General features: G+C 34.2%; 1 protein-coding gene across 1 annotated transcript in view; it reads right to left on the bottom strand.

The window, feature by feature from the left end:
• The window catches only part of LOC127548678 (cadherin-13-like), a 314,443-nt gene that overhangs the window by 39,031 nt on the left and 250,793 nt on the right, over window positions 1-24,619 (bottom strand). Inside the window, exon 5 of the mRNA XM_051976186.1 lies at window positions 2,183-2,325. Within this exon, the coding sequence (XP_051832146.1) occupies window positions 2,183-2,325 (143 nt within the window). The remainder of the gene's footprint in view (window positions 1-2,182; window positions 2,326-24,619) is intronic.

Genomic DNA, 24,619 nt, shown 5'->3' with positions numbered 1-24,619 from the left:
TCTTCATTTTCTTGACACTTCTGATGACCTTCACCAGATCTCTCACTTCTATGATATAGCTCCACTCTCCTTTCAGCAACTCCTTTCTAGTCTTTATTGCTCATGTGCCACTGATATTTTCTAGGTTAACTTGTTAAATCCTGATAAGAACTGTGGGTATTCTCTCCATGCTTTTTTCTTTCTTGTAGTCCTTTTTGTTTTTTACAATTCTGAGATGAGACTCGTTTCCCTTTGGACTCAATGATTGCAATAGTTCAAAACACTCAAAGGAATGCTTGACCTAAAATAATTTACAACTTAATGATAAGTTGAAGAGTAACAAGAAAGAGGGAAGAGTCAAATTTGTGTTACTTTTATAAGACTATATAAATTTATATAACTTCCTAACTTGGATATTATAATTGTTTCAACAAAATAGCAAAGTTTGGAGGAGCAGGACTTAACTTATACACATATCTCTTAGTTTTCCTATTATGGGAACACAAGAGGTAGGGAGAAATAAAATAAGCCTCAGGCAAGGGGCAAGCTAGGTTATAGTAATAGATTGTAAAGAAAAGATTTAAATTATCAGATTGAGGCAGCAGTATAGTGAGTAAACAATAGAAGGTAAAACAAAACACTGGATTTGGTGACAGAGTACAAGATACTTGGGATTGAATAACTAGGTGACAAATCATTTTACCTTTCTATGCCTCAGTCTTCACATCTTTTTTTAAAAGGGGTGTGTGTGTGTGTGTGTGTGTGTGTGTGTGTGTATGTGAATGAGATTAACTCAGTAGTCTTTGTCTTTCACATCTCTAATTCTATTCAATTCATTTATTTATTTTGTTTCCATTTTCCCCCAGCAAGATGAATGGACTTAAATTTGGAAAACACAGAATTTAATTCCACATTCATTTTTTAAATCTCTAAAATGTACAAGCACTATGCTAGGCACTCAGTATATAAAGACAAAAATAAAATATGTCCTGCCATCAAGCAACTTATATTCTATTGGGGGAATTTCTGATGAGGGAATTGTGGACTAAGATATGTAATGTAATTGTAAAATCTATTGGACTACTCTAAATCAGTTCTAACATCTTAGAATGTGATCACAGTTATCTTGTTTTAATGTTGTCATCATCTTTAAGCCTTATTGACTTAAGAATTCCTCCCGAGGCACAGACTTTACGCATTCTATATTTGACTTTTGTATTGTCTTGTGTTGTCTTGTGTTGTCTTCTTTTCTCTTCTCCTCCATCCCACCCTTTCCCTTCTCTTCATCTGTGTGTGTGTGTGTGTGTGCACGCACGTGTGTGTGTCTGTCTCTAAAACTCTTTCTGTGTGTCTCTATGTCTCTGTCTCTCTCATTGTCAATGCTTTAACATTCATATTTCCTGTGCGGTTTTACTATATTATGACATATATTATAAAATCCCGACTGAAACTAAAATTCTAACAAATATAGAAAGGGTTGCACCAAATATTGCATTTCTGTCAGAGAATGACATCACTAATTAGCAGAACCAGGAGATCATTTTACATGGCAACATCAATATTATATGATGATCAATTCTGATGAATGTGACTCTTTCCAACAATGAGATGATTGATGCTAATTCCAAAGATCTTGTGATGAAGAGAGCCATTTACACCCAGAGAGAAGACTGTGGGAACTAAAGATAGATCAAAACATAATATTCTCACTCTTTTGTTGTTGTTTGCTTGCATTTTGTTTTCTTGCTCTTTTGCTTTTCTTTTTTTTTTTTTTTTGATCTGATTTTTCTAGCTTAGCAAGAGAATTGGATAAATATGTTTATAGATATTGGATTTAACATATATTTTAACATATTTAACATATATTGGATTGTTTGCCATCTAGGGGAAGGGGTGAGGGGAAGGAGGAGAAAATCTGAAACACAAGGCTATGCAAGGGTCAATATTGTCAAATTATCCATGCATATGTTTTGAAAATAAAAAGCTTTATTAAAAAAAAAAAGAATCACTCTTCAATGATGATCTTTGAGAGTAAGGATATATATATAAATTTTTGTGTCGTATACCCAATGTCTAGTATAATAAATGGGCAAATGACAAATGCCTATACAGGACATATTTCTCTCAGAAGTTAAAGAGAAAAAGAAAATCTAAATGTTAAATATTACTAAGTAAAGAAATTTTAAAAGGTTTTAATACTTACCACTATCTATTGCCAAGAAAAGTGCAGTATAAATATTATTGTGGACAAATGGAGATTCACGGTCTAAGACAGCAGCTGTATCAATTGTCCCATTTATTGGATTAATATTTAGCCATCCTGCTGGGTCTTTATAAACAGAATACCTAAAACAAATAGACAGATATTTCACATTAAATCCCTAGAAACTGATTACTCTTTGAATATAGAAAGGACCATATAGTTATAATATGAAATGATATAACAGAATTATAATGTGGAATTATTTGCAACATGGAATTCATTGAAGGGATATTATGTCTTAATTCTTTCATAATTAAAAAAACAAACAAAACAAAATTTGATCAAACTTCACTTAACTATCAGATCAGATCGAATTCATCTATTTCAGTGGTGGGGTTGAAACAGATGCCTAAAATAATGGTTTGCTTACTGTTACCTTTGAGAGCATTCTGGTTTAATAGTAATATATTTCATAGACCTACTGACTGGCCTGTGTTTATGTTACTTTTACAGATCACAGGTAGTGGTAATTTTCACTGAAACCTAAAATTAAAAGTCATTGGATGACAAATAGGTAACCAAATCAATCTTTTTTTTTCTTTTCAGAACAGTAAAATAGCAAGCTAAAAAGCAAATATTACACTGACATTGTACCAAGCTTCTCATTTATCCCAAGAAGATTAAAGCATAGAGACTCATCCTTATAATACCTTATGCTTCTCACTGTACAACATTTATCTTATACCATCCTATCATATATGGGATAAATTGTGGAACCTTAACTAGATCACTGTCTTTGGCACTCAATATTTCTTGTTTTCACACCACCTTTTGTATTCTTTTGTGGGGTAGGGGTTGGGATGGTAGAGAATAAAATATCACTTGAAATTTTTATCACAAATACTTTTAATTTAATTATATTATTATGCATCAGGTCTAGTAGGAAAACTGAATGGCTTAGATATTAGAACAAGTTGTAGAGAAACTTCAGTGGAGCCTCATGATTTCTATTTTTTCCACTGAATGGGCAACTGTCACTGACACTGGGTAGACAGAAAAGATATTAGTAAGACTGACTACCTTATTACCATTATCTTCCTTTATATTGTTTCAAGCACATCATAACCTTACAGATGAGTTTCTAACTCCATATTTCCATTCTAGAAATATTTATCCCAAGACAGATGGGAAATGTGCCTTCTCATTGGTCTAATAAAGGTGACAGAATCTGCCACTTGTTACTGGCGGCATTTCCACCTTCACCTCAAGTTTCATTAATAAAGTGACAGTCTGGATTAACAAACAGGAGTGAGATCTTGAAATAAAACACTTGATTTTCTATCATAGTCTCATTTTGCTCAGAAGAAGAGGGATATTTCTGACTGTAAAGTCAATGAAAATAATATGAGGATGGAGAGCCAATCTCAACAAATTTTTAAAGATTCAGAAAGCAGAAAGTGACCCTTTTAAAAAATCTAAATATGAAGCAACATTTTTTACATTTGTAATTATGATACCAGCATAACAGGGTGGGAGAAATATACCTTAAGGTATTATACAATTATTTTCCATTTTGAATGAACTTTGATTCATATTTGTATACACAGAATAACTTTGGAACATATTACCAGGTCAAGAGAGAAAGGCCCAGATTTCTCATGAATTCTCTTTGACTGCTGAATGCTCTTCTCACAGTCATTTAATTCAAAAGCAACTATTAAGTGACTATTAACGCATAATGTCAGGCACTGTCCTATTTACTATTGTACTATATACAAAGGAGAAAAAATGTAACAATAAATTTAGCCTCAATAAGATGATATTTGTTCAGAGGAGCAAATGTTTTCAAAGACAAAAATTTACAAAATAAATGCCAAATAATTATTTATATTATTATTTTTTCTGAGGGTCACTAACAGTTAAGTTGATCATGGCAGTAATTATTTGGGAGATGACACGATATGAATTTTGAAATAAACTAGAGATTGTAAGATGTTGAGCCAAGGAGAAAGAAAATTTCAGGCATAAATGTAGTAAAGCAAATAAAAAATGCATAGAGAACAAAGTTTAAATATTAAATGGGAGGAGACAAAAGAGCCAGTTTGCCTGAAATGAAGAGTATTTGAAGAGAAATACTTTATACTAATGATGGAAAAAGTAGGGTGGGATCAAGATATGAATGATTTTAAATACTCAAAAGAGGAGTTTCTTGATTTAGAAGTAACAAGCATTTCTTGAAGCTGAATGAGCAGAGGAATGACAGACCTGTATTACAGGAATATAATTTTTTTTCAGCTCTTTGGAGGTTGGATTGGTGAAGGGAAGAAACTTAATTAGGTGGTTGTTGAAATGGTACATATATAAGATAAGAAAGACCTGGGATAGAGTGAATGGAAAGAAGGAGGAAGATATGAGAGATGTTATTAAGTTTGAATCCAAAAGTTTGAGCTTGTGCAATGAAGGAAAGAGAGAACTAGAAGATGACTGAGGCCCAACTTTTTATAATAAAATGAATTTTGAGTTCCAACAATTAACTCTTTAAACTTTCATAACTTGAGGTTTCATAAAAAAAAATCTTAACAAAAACAGACAACTTATTTATATCTTACTACTAAACATTTTATTTATCACAGATTAATAAGAAAAAAATCAAACTGAAACACTGTATTGGTTGCCCTTTGTTCATTTTAGTGTCATATTTTCACTAATTTAAGGTATTACTTATATATTAAAAAATTCTGCCTGTAGAATGGAAGTTAAGTAATGGATCAGAGCATTGTTATAATTGTTGTTGTTGCTCCTGATAGTAGTAATATTATTAATAGTAGTGATAGTGGTGGAAGTTGTAATAATAGTAATAGTAGTAATAGTGATAGAAATGGTAGGAGCTACAGTAATAATATTATTTTCTTTTGCTTGTTGCTGAGGCAGTTTGGGTTAGGTGACTTGCCCAGGATCACACAGTAAGGAAGTATTAAGTATCTGAGGCCAGATTTGAACTCAGGTCCTTCTGACTTCAGGGCTGGTGCTCTATCCACTGAGCTACCTAGCTGTCCCTAGTAATAATATTATAGTATTACTGAACTTTACTTAGCTCAGGGATTAGTTCAGATCATTAATGTAGTTCTCTTTTTTGCCTTAGTAGAAAAGCCATATTTAGATCTAAGTTCCTTTCTGAGACATCTTACTATGAATTGACTTTGAAAAATACCACTAACACCACTACTACTATTGCTAATATTGCTACTATTACGAAGACTACGACTATGATTACTACTACTACTACTTACCTCTACTACTACTAATATTAATAATTTTATACCAAAACTCCAAGAGCTACTTCCATTTGGGATACTAATTTCTTGTGTATAAGTAATGTCTACATTAAGTATGTTTAATTGCAATCCTTTTTGATTGCATATTAATAATTTTATTTGAATAATAGCTACTTGTAGCTTTATAAATTTGCATTCCTAAATTCAAGATTTCTTCCTCTTCTAACTTCTGCAAGATGCTTTATCTTTCTCTACTCCAAGACTCTAAGATAACATTAGCTTTGGGGAAGATTATTTCCAAGATCTTTATTAGGATCTGACCTGAAAAGACCACACATCCCTAGATAACCACTACTTCCAAATGGTATAGAATATATGTCATCCTATGCTTAACTACAAAATCACCCATGACAGGTGCATACATCCAAAGCTACTGAGTCCTTGTGTTTCTACTCTGAATTTACCCAAGGAGAAGAAGAGAAAAAAAAATTCAGAATAGACATATGCTCCCCTCATTAATTAGTACTTATAAATCTTGAAGAATATTTCAGTAGCTTTACTGATAAGGACTAATAGAAGAATATAAACTTCATTTCTACCTTCATATGAATTCTGTTGCTTATATAAATGTAGAGTAGGTTGGAAAGAAGGCGAGTATCCAAACCTGGAGGATCTCAGCTGGATCCAACTACAAATCACGATCTTGGCAGTATTTGTACTTCCTATGTTGCAATTTATTTGAAATTCAGCCAAACATATCTCATACTTTGTAATAATTAATTCTTCAACAAACTCAACTGGAATATATGTGAATTATATTTTATATTTGCTTTCAAATTTTATTAATCTGAAGATAACACCTACAACAAAATTATTCAGAGAGCAATTGCTGCTAAATGTCTGAGAATAGGCAAGAAACTTTGATCACTTGTCCAACTATAAAGTACAGGCTAGCCTCAGGTTCATCCAGAGTCAGGATAAATCAAAGTCTTTGGTCTTTAGGGGGAGAAGTAAAGGAGGCAGGCAAGCTGCCACACGGCTTGCCAAATTTGTATCCTGGATTCTGGGAGTCTGAAGTTGGAGCCTCTCTTATCCTGCTGCCAAGTGTTTCTCACTTCTCCCCCTGCCCTCCAATCCTTGCCCAAGATTATCTTACTACCAAACATTCAGCAAGCACCAATGGTGAGGAGAGCCATCATCCAAATATATACTAATAGAGTCATTGTCTCACATCGAATAGATAGCCTTAAGTGCTCTCTTGTATGATTCAGAGTTTCAGTCCTCTATATCCAACACCTGAAACTCTCCCATAAGCCAGTCAAAAGATTTGAATTTGAAACCTAATGCTTGAATTTCATTGTTTCCACATGTGCAAAACAGGAAAAAAATTAATTGCTTTGCCTAACTTACAGAGCTTTTACAAATATTATATAAGGTGTGAGATAATATACAATTGGAAGGAGTTTTCCCATTCCCACAAAAAAGTTAGTTCATTTGTGAACATATATACCAAATACACATGAAAAAGCATTTGTTAATACTGTTGAGACAGCTGAATAAGTTAAGGACCTGCTGAAATATTATAACCACAGTCCCATAAACATTTTAGTGGATAAGATATTTAAAGTCTTCTATAACCAAAGATTGTCAAGAAATACACTGGGGTGACTAGATTACCAAAACTATAGTGTGAACTATAGATACACACAATCTGAGCATTGTAAGTAATCTCAGTGGCTATCTTATCCATCTGATATTCACAAAGAATATTCTTCATAATATATTCAACGAGTGGATGTGCACCCTTTAGTTTGAATATATGCAAGTAAAGGGAACTCCCCACTTCTTGAGTCCATTCAATCCACTTTAAGATATTTCTAATTATTGGAAAAGTTTTTTGTTTGTTTGTTTGTTTTTTCCTTAACATAAAAAAACTTATTTGTTCCATTTCTTGCTTTTGATTTTGCTCTCTGAGGCCAAAAAAAAAAAATGTTTTATGCTTTCTCCAGGTCATTGAATGTGATCCTCTAAGTCTTCCTTGGACTATACATACTCAGTTGTTTTAAAAGATTCTAATGGATATGGAGACAGTTTATTATCCTACTTTCTCTTAAATAGGATACTCTCCTATTTAATATAATCCTTCTTTAACCATCAGGCTAAGAACTCAACACAAGGCTCCAAGTAAGATCTGATCAGGGTAAAGTACAAATGGCCCTATCATTTCTTTGTTATCAGTGAGTATTTCATTCTCAACTCAGTCTACAAACTGAATTCTATTTTGTGACAACTTTATCATTTTACAAACATTTTGAACTTCAACTCCTCTAAAGCATTCACATTTTTTTAGAACAACAGATATATAGCTATTTTACACTAATGAAGTTGATTTGTGTTTAATTTCTTTTATTTAAGATTTATTTCTAGTTAATTTCATCTTATTTGATTCAACTTCATACTTTAGTCACTTATAATCCTTCCACATTGTAAGCTGTCCATCCTATTTTATGACATCTGCAAAATTGATAAATGCACTATACGTAACATTTCCAAGCCATTGAAAGAGCTAAACATCATCAATTCAAATTTACATCCTTGAGGTACTACACTAGAGAACTCCTGTTGTGTTGAACCATTACCATTTCAACTATTCCAGTTGTCTGGTTGCCATATAATTCTTCTATTTTTGCCACAAAAATAGAATGCAATCTCTCTACCACTTTCTCTCCCCCTCTACCCTCTTCTCTCTCCTGAAAATCTAGGTGAATTTTACTCCCAGCATTTCATTCATACTTTAGCTAGTTAGGATTGCTTTAGTATATCTGTCCAAAATTGGAAGTAGTAGAATTAATCTGGAAAGACTTGTTTTTGATGAAGTCATGTTATCTGTGATAACCACTTCTTTCCCTTTGATAGTTTTCAATTATCTTTTTAATACATTCTAAATTTTTTTCTGAGAATGGAGATTGATTCAATAATCTATAGTTTTCAGACTATTACCTTCTTTTTTATATTGGTAAAACTTTTGTCCTCCAATCTCGTGATTCCTTACCCATTTTTATGATATTTCAAATATCACTGACTGTGGCTCATCGACCCCCTCCTAAATAACTCAAAAATATTAATAATCTGGGGCAGATAACTAAGATTTAGCAATCATAGTTGAGAACTCCCTTACTTATATTAGATGTAAATTGAATATCATTTCTTAAATTTCAGTTCCTGCACAACATTGGTCAGTCTCTTGGTAGTTTAAAAAGTTTATTGCTGGAAAGAATTGAGACTTTTGTAAGTCATAACATAGTTAACAGAAGACAGTTTATTTTCTATACCTGCCTTATGCTAAAATACTTCAGAAAGTAAGTTGAATCTATTCATGTCCTTTTTGTATTAAGACAAAAAGAAAGCTGTATCAATGATCTGAGCTGGTTCCTCAGTTAATCTTCTCAACCAAAGAGAGCTTCAATAACTCTAAAGGAGAAGAATTAGCCTAACCTCCATAAGGCAGGACTTTAGAAAAAACTAGGTCAACTCACATAGCAGAACCCTAAGAAATATTCCTATCACAAAAGGTCATTCTCTGTGGTGGAAAAAGCAGGAAAAAAATAATAATTGCCGTCTCTCTAGTCTTTTAGTTGTCAATTATCCCATCCTCACCAATCAAAGGGCTTGTCCTCAAGAATTAAAAAAAAAATTTTTTATTCTTAACTTCCTTTACTAGACTCAGCTTATTCTTAGCTTTAGCACTGCTATGGTTATTTAATTGTTTTCAGTTATTTCCAGCTTTTTGTGACCATTTTGGGGACTTTCGTGGCAAAAATACTAAAGTTTTTTGTCATTTCCTTATCCAACTTATTTTATAGATGAAGAACCAAAGCAAAAATGATTTGCCCGGGTTCACATAGCTAGTAAGTATCTGAGCTTTAGTATTACCAAATCTAGTTTAATGGGCCTTCAAAGTCATCATTAAATACTTGATGCATGTGGAACATAACTTTTCAAGGACAATATACCTTCTTTTGGAACTGATATTCAGTTTCCTCCTTTGTTATATAAAAGCAGGCTCTGTAACTCCTAGCATGAATTGAAAGGAAAGAGATATTGTGGGAAAAATCCTGAGTATGGATCCACATATCTGGATTGGATTTGGCTTTATTTTTTATTACCTGTATGATCTAGAGCATGTTATTTTCTGAAGCTGGACCTTAATTTCCTTAGCTGTAAAATAAGTAATTTGATCCATGACATTCTATGATTTTACATGTAATTTGAACATACTGACAAGTCCTGCTCCAATGTAAGGAAAAAAATGTTCTCTCTCTTCCTCTTTCTTTCCCTTTTCCTCTCTTACTTCCTCTATACTTTCCTCACTTCTCTTTCTTTCTCCTTTCCTCCTGCCTTTTCTTCTGTTCCCTCCTCTCCTCTTCCCTCCCTCTTTTCTCTCTATTGCACATGTATGCACATGTACATACAGATACACACACACAAAGAGTGCATGCCCAGTTGAACTACACAAAGCAGATAGAGAATGTGACCAGAGCACAATACTAACTTCCCAAGAGAAGTAGATAAGATAGTGCTAAAGAAATGCTAAGCACAATTCAAATTGTCTTCTCAAAAGTACATCCTTCCAATATGTTTTCCAGTTTTTTTTTAATAATCCCTGCTATTTCACTATTATTGTTGATATTTACACATTGTCTCTGAATATCCCTTGATTGAGATGTGAGCCTGCTAAGTGCTGCTTCAGTAAGCAACCTGTCTTTATTCTTACTCTATTTCTATTTCCAGATCTTTCACAGGCCTAGGGATATGAAAATTTCCAAATACTCTTATGTTCCACATTATGAAACATGTCCTTAAATATTTTAACAACATATCATTATTTCATGACAAAAAGAGAGAGAATTCACTTAATGGCTTTGTGATCTTGATGATTACCTCTTTACTTTCTGGGGCTCCGTTTCTTCATATGCAAAGAGGGAGAGGATTAAATTTGGTCCTTTCTAATGCGTATTTTAGACCTGAGATTTTATAGCTGATTAGTAGGAGTTGTGAAATCTTTAATTTCAAAATACCCTCATTCTCCAGTGTGTTTTGTGCCTTCTCCCTTAGAATATAAGCTTAGTGAGGGCAGAGACTATCTTAACTTTTTTTGAATTTGTACACACAGAATTTGGTACAGTGTTTGATACATACTATTTGCTTACTGAATATTTTTTATTCATCCATGCGTTTGCCCCACTTCTGATTGTAAAATATACTTACAAGAACTTTCAGTTTTAGTCATAATTTAACTAGTTTAGAGGGAAAAAAAAGAAGAGAAATTTTATTGTCCATGAAAATGAGCTGCTAAAACAATAATGTTGTTAATTGATTCATTTCTGTGGGAATTCACTGTTTACTTTACTTTAAATTTCTGGAATAAATGTAGAGGTATAAGTCAGCCAAAAGTGGTATTTCATTCTTGGCTTAATATAACACAAGTTTGCAATTAACCCTAGGCTAATTTTAAATTCTGAAACATATTTAAGTTAGTGATGATTTTTATTGGGCTATGTTACTAGTGCCTTATTATATTCTAAGGAATAACTCGGAACCGAAAGAAAAATTGAATTATAGAATCCATATTTTGAAACATGATACAAGCAACACTCTGTTTTGATTATGTCATTGTGTCCGTGGATTCCTACATGGGAGGGAGATTCTATCATAGTACTTCTTCTGTTCTTTGTAGTTCAGTATACAGGATTATAGGATCATAGATTTAAAGTTGGAAAGGGCCTCAGAGGCAATATCATCCAGTGCCCTTATTTTGTATGTTAGAAAACAAAATTTAAAAAAAAAAAACAACTTTGTGACTTGTTGACCATATAGGTAGGAAGAAATAGATATAGAATTGTCACTCTAGAGATTATATGTGTGTGTGTGTATATCTCAATATTGCAACAGTTCTAACCATTAGAACCATTTCTAGGACTAGGCAATCAAATCTTTGTCCCAGGCTCCTTATTTAGATGTTGTCACTTATTTACTAGTAAAGAAACAAATTCACATAGCACATAGTTAGCAATAATTATATTTTCTTTACTAGCGATGCCAAAGCACGTACCCACACCCTGGATAAATACCTCTGCCCTCAAACCCACTTTCAAGCTTTTCCTCAATAAACAGTTCTAGGGCTTTCAGGGGTCCTCAAACTTTTTAAATAGGGGGCCAGTTCACTGTCTCTCAGACTATTGGAGGGTCGGACTATAGTAAAAACAAAAACTTTGTTTTGTGGGCCTTTAAATAAAGAAACTTCATAGTCCTGGGTGAGGGGGATAATCGTCCTCACCTGCTGCATCTGGCCCATGGGCATAATTTGAGGACCCCTGGATTGTTCTAGGGACTTTGGCAACAGGTGTACAAATTTATTTTATCTGTTCTTACAAAGAGCCTTCTTTTCTGCCTTTCAAATTTTCTGCTTCCCTTGCTAAATAGATTTCAATCTCAAAACATTGATTTGAAGATAGCATGCTGTTTACCCTATGTGACAAAATAACTACTTTTGGTTCTGTTAAGCATTAATCCCTGGAAGCAGTAAATAGGGTGAAAGCCTTTAAAAACAAGGGAGGAGGGATTAAGCTAAAGAACCTAAATAAAAATGTGGACAGAAGATTTGAGGCACATTTTACCCTGAAGAAGAGAAGACTCAGGATAGATCTGAGTTATCACATTTGCATTGCACTAAATTTCTGTAGTAGTTTCTTCCAATTCTAAAATTCTTTGGTTGTGAGAAGAACAATAAAAAAAAAAAACTTCAGGAGATATACCATCCTCCTTTTGTGGAAACCTAAGTATAAACTGATTGGAGATAAGTGTTTCTTTTTCCTATCCTTTTTATTAAAAGCAAATACTTTATGTACACAATTATCCTACTAGAAATGAGTGAATTGTTCCAGCCTCTTACAATACCATAATTAACAGGTGATACTTTCTATCTATTGCTCTCTGTCAGTATAGGAATGCTCTAGAATGAATCATCAATTGAGGAAATGACTTCCTTTCATTGACAAAATAGGACTTTCTTGAATCAATACTGAAAGCCCGAAGGAAGGGGATGGATGGTATTTACTTATCAGGGAATCTATTTTTTTCCTTCCAAATGACCCTTCACAAGAGCTGCCAGTGTGAAAATTTAGAATGACTCCATTGTTTGTAAGTTTCCAATATGAAAGGCAGAACAGAAAAGATATATGACTGAATCATGGAACTTTAACTAGAAGTAAAGAAAGATCTTCTGGAGTTGTTTCTATTGAATTTTTTTTTTCCTGTTGCTCTCTTGCCAGTGGGTTACAAAAGGAATAAGAGATAATTGTTTCTTCTACCACTTGCCTGAGAGAAGGAGTGAAGATGATCTGCTCCTTTAATTTCTCAGTTGCCTCATAGCTGTAAATTAAATAATGTTCCTAATTCTATTTTTCTTCCCTTTTCTTCTGGTTGTCTTGAAGAATTCTAAGCCAACCTCTTGATTTTGTTTATTATCTGAGGTCTGACATTATCTAGAGTTAAGTTGAATAATACAGGCCTGTCTTTGTACCTCTCTCCTCCCCTTTCCTGTCCTAAAAAGTTTTATAAAAATGCATGCCCAGAAATACTCATCTGGACCTACTGGGGGTAATTCAAAGTAATTCTCTTTACAGGAATAATCATATACTTTGTATTGCTAGGATTATAATAGAGGCTTATATTCTTATTATATAAAAGTCAGCATTGATAAATAGATATGGTGTTTAAATAAGGATTGTGCTAATGATTCATGTGCTTTGTCTTTAAATTATACTCAAAAAGTATACTTACTTCTGAACTAAGAATTCTCTTATACTTTTAATTTTTATAACCCGCATTAAAACATCTCTATCTCTCAGACTCTCTCTTCCTTTCTTATTATTTTGTGGTCTCAATGTTGCTTTCTGTGCAATAGTATTAAAGGCAAAAAAATAAATCTGGATCCTTGATCTCTGTAGTATTTGTATAGGTATTTGTATAATAATATAAATTGGTAGAAATTGGGCTTCTTAGGCTCATTAATACATTATTTAATCATCTTTACTCTCTACGAAAGGTGACATTTCATAACCTGACATATGTACAAATGCATATATATGTATGTATATATGTACACACACACATACAATATACAAATGCATATATATGTATGTATATATGTACACACACATACAATATAAACACATTCATATCCATTCATAAAACATGCATGTATCTTTAGATACATATGTACATATATAACCATGTACATATACACATATTTTCCCCTTTGGGGACCCATCTGATACTTATTCTCCTAGCTATGGTATTTCCCCTGAGAATCCAGGTGAGAAGAAGAAATATGGTAAACATAGATTTGTTATGTCTTCTTCCTATCTATTAGAGAGGACAATGTGGATTGATGAAATGACTAAGGCTTCCACTCATCCAGGAGGAGAATGTGGATGAAAGATTTCTTCCTAACTTTTAACTCCCATCCCCATGGAAGATAGAATTTAGCAGCAGACATAATCTCTTCCTTCCCCCACACATTCTCCACTGAAAAGAGAACAGCCTACAAGGCTGCCCTTTTGCTTCTGTGCTGATAAACATTATCATAAAATCAGTCTTTTTACCACTTGGTCCCTGTAGCTTATTTAAATTTTTGACATTTTCTAAATTGTCTCTTTTGTAAACCTTTTTGTACAAAAAAAATCAAAGTATAGGATGCCTTTGGAACTCTCGGAACTAAAAATGCTTCTGCCTTATTACAATGGGATTTCAAGGCCATTTATCTATAAAGTGACTTTTGCATATTACAGGAGAAAAATCAAATTTAAAATTTCACTGATTTCTATCAGTTTCATGGATTCTGTGGAATATTTGACAGACCACTGGACATCAGAATACTGGAGTAGAGATCTGGGTCTGAGTAGAACAGTATTAACTTGAAGGGCCTTATAGAAAAGATTAGGGAGCTTAATCAGAGCTGTGGTCTTGCACTAGCCATAGCAAACAGACCTGCTTCTAATTGAGGTTCTGCACTTGATTTTGAATAGTAGCTGCCAACAGCTAAGCAATTTAGTGAACAGATTGCTAGATCTAGAAACAGGAAAACCTGAGTTCAAATTCTTCCTCAGATACTTAGTTTCAGTGTGACTTAGAATAAGAAATTTAACCTATCTCAGCCTGTTTCACCATCTGTAAAATAAGGATAATAATAGCACCAAATTCACTGGGTTGTTGGGAAGACCAAGTAAGATTACAAAAGTTAAAAATTTTGTAAACCTTAAACTATATAAGTTTAGATTACTATTAGTATTTCTATTCAGGTCCTGATGATATTGATGTTATGACATTATCTACATTTTTCAATTATTGACTCTTATTCTGCTCACTTGGACCAAAGAGAAAAGTCTAATTGGAGTTCTATTTTCCCTAATATCTAAGGGGAAAAAAGTATATGAAAGAAAAAATTCCATCCATATCTCTCAATAATTCCCAATCAGGAGGAAGGATTTCTCTATCAGACAAAGTGCTATGGTGAATTATCCAGTTTATTCACAAGAGGAATCTAAAATGACACAGTTTTTATATGGAGAAGCATAGACGGCTCTAACAAGTTTCCTATGGTGAGGGGTGGGGAGACAGACAGAGAATGAGAATAAGAATATAGAGTGGTCAACAGAGCCATATATTCATAAATTTATAATTAGTTTAGAAGAGTATCATCCTCTTTGACTTTTCTCTTCCCTTACAGATATTTCCTTCCCTTACAAATTCCTTTTGTGGGAAGAGAAAAGGATAGTATACCTCTCTGGTTTACTGTATTGTGAAAAATATTTCTAAAATGACCCTATTGAAATAGATGAATTTCTCAGGTTTTATATATATATATATATATTATTGTCACATGTGTGTGAATACATAGTAGCTTGTCATTACTCAGGTATGAATATCTAAAAGAAGGAAGTACAAAGTACATACTCAATGAAGGGTGTGTACTATGTACCAGCTTCTTTTAGATTTACTCTTCATTGTTGAAATAAGTTTCACTTTTTTCCATGAACAGAAGCTACTCCTAAATAGACATCTCAAAGATATTGTCTCTTAGAAAATGACAAAGGATGCAGAATAGCATCATTAGAAAACAAGCTAGGAGACATTGAATCTGAATTTTCCATTCTCTTCTGTTGAGGGCAAACCATACTTCATTAACTATTCTAATTAATTATTCTCTATCTCTTTGTCTTCATTTTTGAAAACCTACAGACATTGGCTTAATACCTTTGGAAGACTTTTTAGTTTCTGGTAGAAGGGCATGCATTTTATCTGGAAGAAAGGTTTAAATATTTTTTAATTTGATAATTTTAACGTACATATAAATTGCTATGATGTTGAAAAAGAATATATGCTTCCAGAGCAATTTTTGTGGCTTCTGAGTCATTTTAGTTGGGTCTACCTTTCTGTCACCCTATTTGGGTTTCTCTTGGAAAGATACAGGAATGTTTTCCCATTCCATTCTCCAACTCATTTTACAGAAATGGAAACTGAGGTAAGTGGGGTTAAGTGATTTGCTCAAGGTCACATAGTTACTAAGTGACTGGGACCAGATTTGAACCTATGAAGGGTCTTCCTGGCTACAGACCCAGTAGTTTAGTTACTGTACTTTCCAGTAATAATTATATTAAATATATTAAGTTAATACATCTATAAGTTAATAAAACAATACCAATGTCTTGTTGAATTTAACAAAATGCAGTTTTATTTATTATATCAAGTGATATTTCAGAAGCCTGATGTTTGATACTGTTTGACAGTTCTGGATAGTGGCCATTTCTTCTTCAGTAATTTTTTTTTCTTAATATTGAGAGACCTTTTAAGATACCAATGTATATTTGTGTTCAACCTGTTTCCTTATATTGATAGGCTATACTAAGTGAAAGCATAAGCCAGGAAGACTCTTCTGGGAAAGTGAATCTATAAGTTTCATGTATTTATTGAACTTATTTTTATTTGTGTACCCTGTGCTCTTTGCTCATTCAAATCACCTAATAGGATTATTAGTTCCTTGAGGAATATTAAGCCAAGCACAGTTTTAGTGACATTGAGAACATTGGATAAGGCTTGGTATTCATAAACCTGAATAAATATTATCACTTGTGCCCAGGGTTTTTCATGAAGATGACCACTTTTGAGTAGTCTTCTTTGAGATGAGAGATTAAGCCAAGTTACAAAGATTCACATTTATGCAAGCAAATTTATGCCTCCAAGGGACTATTGTGAGTGCCAACACCAAGCTTTGGCACACCAATGAGTGGGCAAAACCTTTTTAAAGACAGGGATTCTTGGAAGAACAAACTATTTTGTAAGGAAATAAAAGTCAAACACATGAACATGCAGAGATGCCTGGAACAGCTTTGTGACTGAAACAAGAAAAGGGGGAAGGGAGGTAGAGAAAAGTCTGAAAATTATTTGGGAAGTAAGAAAATCAAGATTTTTTTTCCTGTTATGTAATGTCAGGGAAAAAAAAAACTTATTCACCTGCTCTCTGGGTAAAATGGTTTGGTAAGGACAAATTCTGGTTTCCAGCAATATCTATTTTGATTCCCAAATAGGCTAGTTAGTATCTCTATTCCACCATCTCAGTTTGGCACAGAGGTTGTGATCCACATTAGTGCCAGAATGTTCATGACCACCAGAAAAGATATATTGTAGAACACTTTAATTAAACCTGCCTATTCTCTTTATTGTATTACAGACATTTAGACATGGAAGGGACCTTCATGGTCCTTTAATACAACACAGACTTGAAAAGATTTCCCTCCTCAAGAGCTCCTCATGTATGCAATTAGTAGTTAGCCTCTGCTTTAAAACTTTGAGGTAAGAGGGAAACCAGTACTTTTTGAGGTAGCCTATTACATTTTGAAAGAGTTATAATTTTTAGGACGTTTGCTTCTCATATTGAGTTTAGGATTACTTCTTTGTACCTTCTTCCAGTTGTATCTAGTTATCCCTCATGCAGTCAAGATGTGCCTTTCCTAAGAGAAAGCCCTTCAAATTCTTGAAAACTATTATCAATATCACCTATCCAAATTTTCTTTTTTTTCTGGTTGTTTCATTCATTTTGGACTGTTTTTTTTTTTTACTTTCTTTTTATGTATTGTGCAGAATGGATATCACATAATGGTATTAATAAATTCTTACTGGCTGTTGAACAACTCCTTTTTTGCCTTTTTATCACCAAGCACAGAATCTGACATGGAGTAAATTTTTAGTAAGTGCTTAATGATTAAATGCGTAAGTCTCCATATTAACATCCTTTCATTCAGTTATTTCCCTCCTTGCATGCACATGAGATTCTTACCTATCCTATCTGTCCTCCTTGGTTTGTTCTCCTAAAATGTGTCATCCATAGAAGAACCCAATATTCCAGGTGTGCTCTGACTAGACTATAGTGCAGCAGTGTTAGATCACTTTACAATTGATTTTTGCATTTCCATAAAGATTTTATAGAGATGAGGAAACCGACATATAAACTGAAAGTTGCTACTATCTTCTGATGGTTTCCCTCTTTTTTCCCCATACAATAAAAGCATTAAGGTCAAGTGTGATGTCACAGGCCTCTAATTAATCCTTACCTTTAGGGAAACCGAAACTAATAGATCTCTTGAATTCAAGAGTTCTAACATATTTGTTACTGAATTAATTTCAGCATTAATTTGGTGAGTCCCTAGAAATAGGTGTTTATCAGGTCACAGAAGGAACAGAAAAACAGGTCAACTTGTTAAATGGAGAAGGTTTTGTTCATTGGATTCAGTTCAGACTTGTTCATAGCTTTCAAACTACCGTCCTGGATGGGATGGGGGAATATCATTATCATAATTTGTTTTTAGTATTATTTTTAAACTTTTCTTTCTTTGAGACAAATCAAGAATTAATCAATGAGCAGCTTTAAAATTGATTCATATACAAAAAAGTGAGACACATACAACAAAGTAGGATCATAAGATTTTTAGTTTTGAGGAAATTTATAAAGATCATCTGGTCCCTAGCTTCTTAAATTGTGGTTTGCGATCCCATATGGGGTCTCATAATTGAATTTGGAGTAGGTTGTGAAATTATTATTTATTATCAATATATGTTTAATCTATAAATCCATTTTATATATTTATATAACCAGAGTTATGTAAAAGTTTCTTGAGAGAAAAAGGGTCACGAGTGGAAAAAGTTTAAGAAGCCCTGAGTAGTCCAACCTGTTCAGTTTACAGATGAGAAAAGTGAGTTTCAGAGAGTTTAAGTATCTTATGCAAGATTTTACCAGTATTAGATAGTAGATTGAGCATCTGAACCCACGTTTTCCAACTCCAGCTTTTGTTTTTAGTGCTAACACTGTAATAGCTAAAAACTATCTCTCAACAAACAGTACAGGTTCCCTAGATAATAATTTCTTTAGATTTAAAATACTTTGTGGGTGTTACTCTTAAAACTATAGCCAAAAGACACAATTAACTTAAGGAGAGAAATGTGTAATATAAGCATACTATAAAATTAAATATTTTAGAGTAAGAAAAGTAGCAACAAAACATCCCCCTCAATTTTTGGAGTTTAGGAAACCACAAGTACATCCCAAAGTAGGTCCTTGTAGAGGACACAAATAGAGACGTATTCTCCCCATGAACATATGTGGCCAGGATGCTTATGAGGAAGGACAGATAGAGGGAACTTGTCTGTTATCGGCTTGTATAAGGAAGAAAAACCAACACTGATACTATAGGGTTGAAGGAATGTGGATGATTTTAAAGAGCTTCTGATGGCTCTGTTTGCCATCCATTGACTGATCAAGGCCTAGTTACTATTGCTCCAGTGGCCACTGCCAGACAGAAGCTTGATTGAGTTTCCAGCACTTTTGGCTTTTTTGAAATTTCTGCTTTCCTTGGGCTCCAAGTAGGATCCTGCACAGGAATGATGTACACTTACTACTTCCTTCAACAAAATGGTATGCCTTAGGGAATTCTCTTCTCTAGATTAGAGTCAGAACCTGTAGTTTCTGAACTACATGGAAATTACCCATGGATATCCACTGGTGTGGGGATGGGGTAAGGAGAGAAATCGTTGATCTTCTTTAATGCACTCTCTAGGAAGTAGAAAGGAAAGCGTGAATAGTGAGTCCTCAATAACTCAGAGCTTTCCTAAAACCTTAGCTCTTCTTCTGGAGCTATCTCTCATGCTTACTGCCTCAATTTAAACTCTCTTAATGATCCACATAATAGAATAGGTAAATCAAAAGCATGTGAGGTCACCCTTTTTCATAGTATTCATGTCTCAGTCTCTTGCCTGATCCTTTCAAGTCAAAATGTGGTCAATCAAACCTTTTTCTTTTGTCCAGAGGATTGGTAGAACTTAGCAATCACCCAAAATACCACACTTCTGTAAACATTTAGTTAGATCTACATACTCTTCCTGACTTTATCTTAAGTGTTCTTGCTACCTCCTCATATCATCATTTTCATCATCATTAAGCATCATCATCTTAACAATGATAACTATCCTGTATATAGAATGTTTAGGTCTGTGAAATACTTTACAAATAATATCCCACTTGATCTTCACAACAATCATGGGATTGTTATCACTGCTTTATATAAGGGAAAAATTGAATCAGACAAAGGTTAAAGGACTGGCTCACTTAGGTTACATGTCTGAAGTCAGATTTAAATTCAGTTCTTCCTTATTGCAGGTAGATTATACCATCTATATTAAATACTAAAGTAGGGGAATTCTTCATTACTGGCTTGCTTTCCCTCCTAATCTCCATTAATTTCTAGTTTCCTTTATAACTCAGCTCAGTTTCTATGTTCTACATTGACACTTTTCTGATTCTCCCAACTTCTAGTGCTTCTCACTCTGGAAACTACTTTTTATTTATTTTATGATATGTATATTGTTTTCCCTTGGATATAAACGTCTTTAAGGCAAGTTGGCCTCGGTGTCCGTAGTATATTGTACAACACCAGCAGATAGTGAAGATACTTTAATAAATGTTTGTTGATTGATTGATTAATAAAGATCTCTATTAAAATGCTAGTGGGTCACCTCCTTTTATGTCTGCTTATTATTATTGATACAGAAGGAAACATGACCTTCATCATCTAATTGTCACTATAATTTATGTCTGCCATGAATCATTGTTCAAGAGAAAATTAGAAGATCGATTGGTCAGTTCTCTTAACGTTTGTTCAATTACCCATTTTTGTATGAACATTGTGAGGGGCAGTGGGGAAATATTAAGTAAGAGAATGACCCAGTTCTTGAGGAATCTAAAGGAAGAAAATAACTACAACAAAAAACTACTCAAACTGAAATACAGCAACAACAACAACAAAATAGCCTCTTTAATTCAGAACAGCAAAACACAAGAACTGGAGGTGATGCTTAGGTTAACAGATGCCCAAGAGCCATAAGACAGCAGATGATAGAAGGAAGCCTCAGGCAGAAAGTTTTAGAATTCAAGATACCTGAGAATGACCACTGGACTTGGAGATTCAAGACCTCTACATCCCAAGTGACCTTTCTTTCCACAATTTTTCTTTGAAGACTGAGCTCTATGAGAGAGAAAATGAAGAAGGAAAGAATCCTAGAAGCCTGGGGCTCCACTAAGGGAAATATATAGTAAAATGACAGCATTTATATATTTTTCAGATTTAAGGGCTGTTCAATGCTTTGATGCCCATCCTTGATCATTACACTCAGTTTCATACCCAAACAGACCTTGGTGCCTAGGGATGTGGAACAGTGGCAATTTTTCAGTTATATTTTCTAACAACATGTGTCATGCAATATAAAAAGAAAATTGCTTGGCATTATGAGACAAATTTCAACAGTTCCTTCTTTCCTCTTAAAAAACCACATAAGTCAAAATTTGTGATTTCAGAAAAATAAAGAATATCAAGTCTACTAAAAGCCATAGCTCCTTGGGAAAAAAAAAAGCTTGATAATATGGTCTTTCATATATATGTGTGTGAATATATTCATGTATGTTTATAGATACATATATTTATATATTCACATGTATACATGTACATAGCAGAGAACAGAAAAAGGAAGCAAAGATGAGCAGTTCTGAAAATAATAGTATTTATTACATAAGTTTTCTTAAAATGGACATTTATTTTATTATATGGAATCCTCTTTTATGGTCTGCTTCATACTTATCAATTTTTTTCTCATTTTTAATTTAAATTTAAAATTTTTTTAAATACCAAAAATAAAAGGAGAAAGAAAAAAATAGCTTAACTAGCAGGGTAAATGGTCAAAGCACGGAGCACTATCCAACTGCACTGGTACCTCTGCACTTGTCTGCTTTTAAACTCATTAAATTTTGACAAAGAAAAAAAATATTTCAGCACTTGACACCCACTTGGCGCTTATCTCACTTGATTGTTGTCTAGGTTGAGCAACAGGGATGTGAGATTGTCTAGTTTTGCTGCCCGTCCCCCCACTGCTGCTGCTATTGCCCTTGGATGTGGGGTAGCTCCTCCCCAGAAAAGTGACAGGTGGGTGGGACTCTCAGGTAAACCCACAATGCTGGGGTTGTGTGGGTGAATGGGCAGGTCCTGGGCAGGTACTGCTGGAAGGTGTAGTTGTAACTGGAAGGGGCATGGAAGGGCTCAATGGAGAAGCAGCAGGAGCAGGAACAGGAAAAATGGTACTGGCAAGAGCAGCAGCAGGCACAAGCCAAGGAGTCCAACCAGGACTCCTGCAAGCTCTGAACCCCTGACTTGCCAGAGCCCAGGGCAGCAGAAGACATAGCATTATAGTTTCTGCTTTTACATCCATCCCCCTTTACCCTTCTTCCCCTCTATCTGCCACCCATCAAGGAAGCTTGGTTGAATGAAGTGGGGGAAGAATATTAAGGTCACAGTTCTTTTCAGAAAGTAAATTGGGTCAAGAAGGAAGAAGGCTGGCTGGACAGGGCTGGGCTGGTGTGCTTCTCTGCAGCTGGAAGTCCCACTTATCTTTTTCAGGGAATTGGATGGGAAAGAATAGTTAGGCTACAAATTGGAGGTGTACTCATCATGGGAAAATTTCATTTAGTACTCACTGTTTTTGCCACTTGTGCCTTCTGGAAACAATTAACGAGTACTAAATTACCACTGTAATTTCAGACTTGTTTGGTGCTCATAAAAAATCAAGGGAGGCCATTGGTTTTGAGGCAACAAGAAATCCATTAAGTAGAATAAGTCCATCCAAATGTATGGATTTGTAGGTCGTAAATCCAATATGGAATTCTCTATGAATTTTTCCCCTCTTCCACAATTCTCACTTTTTGGGGGTATTACAGTTTTCCAGAATTTCAAGCCATGAATTGCAATTCATGGGTCACCAACTAGATTTCGTATTATGAGAAGAACTGGAAAAACCTACCTTAACAATGCCTCTGCATGTATGTGCTTGCATCTATACAGGAAGTTGGAAGTGCTTTTAGTTTGGTGTTTTATTTTTTCTTCTAGAGTTGTAAGTTAGCTATCTCATTTGCTGGTGGTGCATGGGGATAGGGGTGGTACATTACCTCCAGAATTTGTCCCAGTGTTAGGGATATGTTCTAGATACTGACTTTGAAAATGCAGAAGGAAAAGTGAAATTGGGAACATATGGTGCTGCTGAATTCCCTGAACTGCAAAAGTGTAGGAGCTTTTGAGCAATTCACCTTCCAAATGAAAGAAGAGCTCTGGATACAGACAACTACGTCAGCCCTTAGAGGGGAAAGAAGGCAGATGAGCAAGGAAAGGAAGAGAGGGAATGAGTAAAGGTATAATAACTGCCCACAGTAGCACAGAAATTACCCATTGCCTTTCATTGATCTAGTATGGGCAGGTTTTAACAGAAATGTCTGACTCTTTTTTCCTGTTTCGTCATTCCAATTGTAGCAATTGCCCAGTGGACCAGCAAAAATCCCTTTTGTCAATTAATCCTAGGAGCCTAAATTTTTTAGGGTTTTGCTTGGGTAATAGTGTGCAACTGAAGTGAAGAGTCAATCAGTTATGGCCTGGGAAGTCTGTAGTGGATGTTTCAATATTATTTAAAGTTCCTATTAATAATAATTTGTTTTCAAAAATTATTACATAATAGATCGGTGATACAACATAAAAAGATGGAAAAGAAGTGGTAAGTAGATGGAAACAAACTGAATGATTTACTTAATTGAAATACAAGCCCAGCAGCATCATTATCATAGTTAGCATTTATCTAGAATTTCAAGGTTTATAAAATGATATTTTGAAGCAATCTTACATGATCACTTATTATGCTTTTAATAATCCTTTGAGGTAGGCTCCATTATCTCCATTTTTCAGTGAGGCAGAAGATCAGTGAGGTTTAAGGATTTGGCTAAGTCATACTGCTCGTAAATGTCTGAGGCAAAAATTTTAACTCACTTCTTCCTGTCTCGAAGCTCAAGACTCCATCCATAACACAACCTAGTATCTCCTAGGGAGAAAGATAACCCATTCCAAGACAGGAAAAAGAGTGAATTAAAACTAGATTGTGAGGTCTTAGACAGGTTGGTTGCTATATACTACGCTTCTCTGTTGAATGGGAGTCACTATAGGGACAGATAAAAATGAGCAGTATGATATTGTAGAAAGAGAAAAATTGAGAGTCTATAAATGTGGCTTTAAATGCTGTTTCTACTACATTTACTGTTTTGATGAAGTCCTTTCTTGGAAATCCCCTCTATGAATCTGTTATTCCAAGATTTCAGAAAATCAGATCTGCAAAGAGGTTAAGAGAATATAAGCTTTGTGTCTTTGTGTGGTGCTACAGTACTTGAAGGGTACTATGTTTATGTGTCTATAGCCTCAGTAACAAAAGTCAAAGGACTTATCCATAGAAAGCTTATTCAAAATTACAATAGTCTCAGCATCCCAGTGGAAATCCAGTTACCAACAGGATCATTATTCTTTGATGTGCAACAAAATTAAACACTTCCTGCTGTGCAGATCCTGCAGATACAGGCTGGGAACTCACTGATATTCTTCTTCTATGTCAAGCATAATGTTTTATGATGTCGGGCAGGGCCAGAAAAGTGAAAAGAAAAAATCATTAAAGAAGAGAAAAATAAATAGCCATG

This window comes from Antechinus flavipes, chromosome 2 (assembly GCF_016432865.1).
Source record: "Antechinus flavipes isolate AdamAnt ecotype Samford, QLD, Australia chromosome 2, AdamAnt_v2, whole genome shotgun sequence".
Classification (NCBI taxonomy): Eukaryota; Metazoa; Chordata; class Mammalia; order Dasyuromorphia; family Dasyuridae; genus Antechinus; species Antechinus flavipes.
Note: the sequence above shows the minus strand (reverse complement) of the source record. Positions and strands in the feature narration are given on the sequence as shown.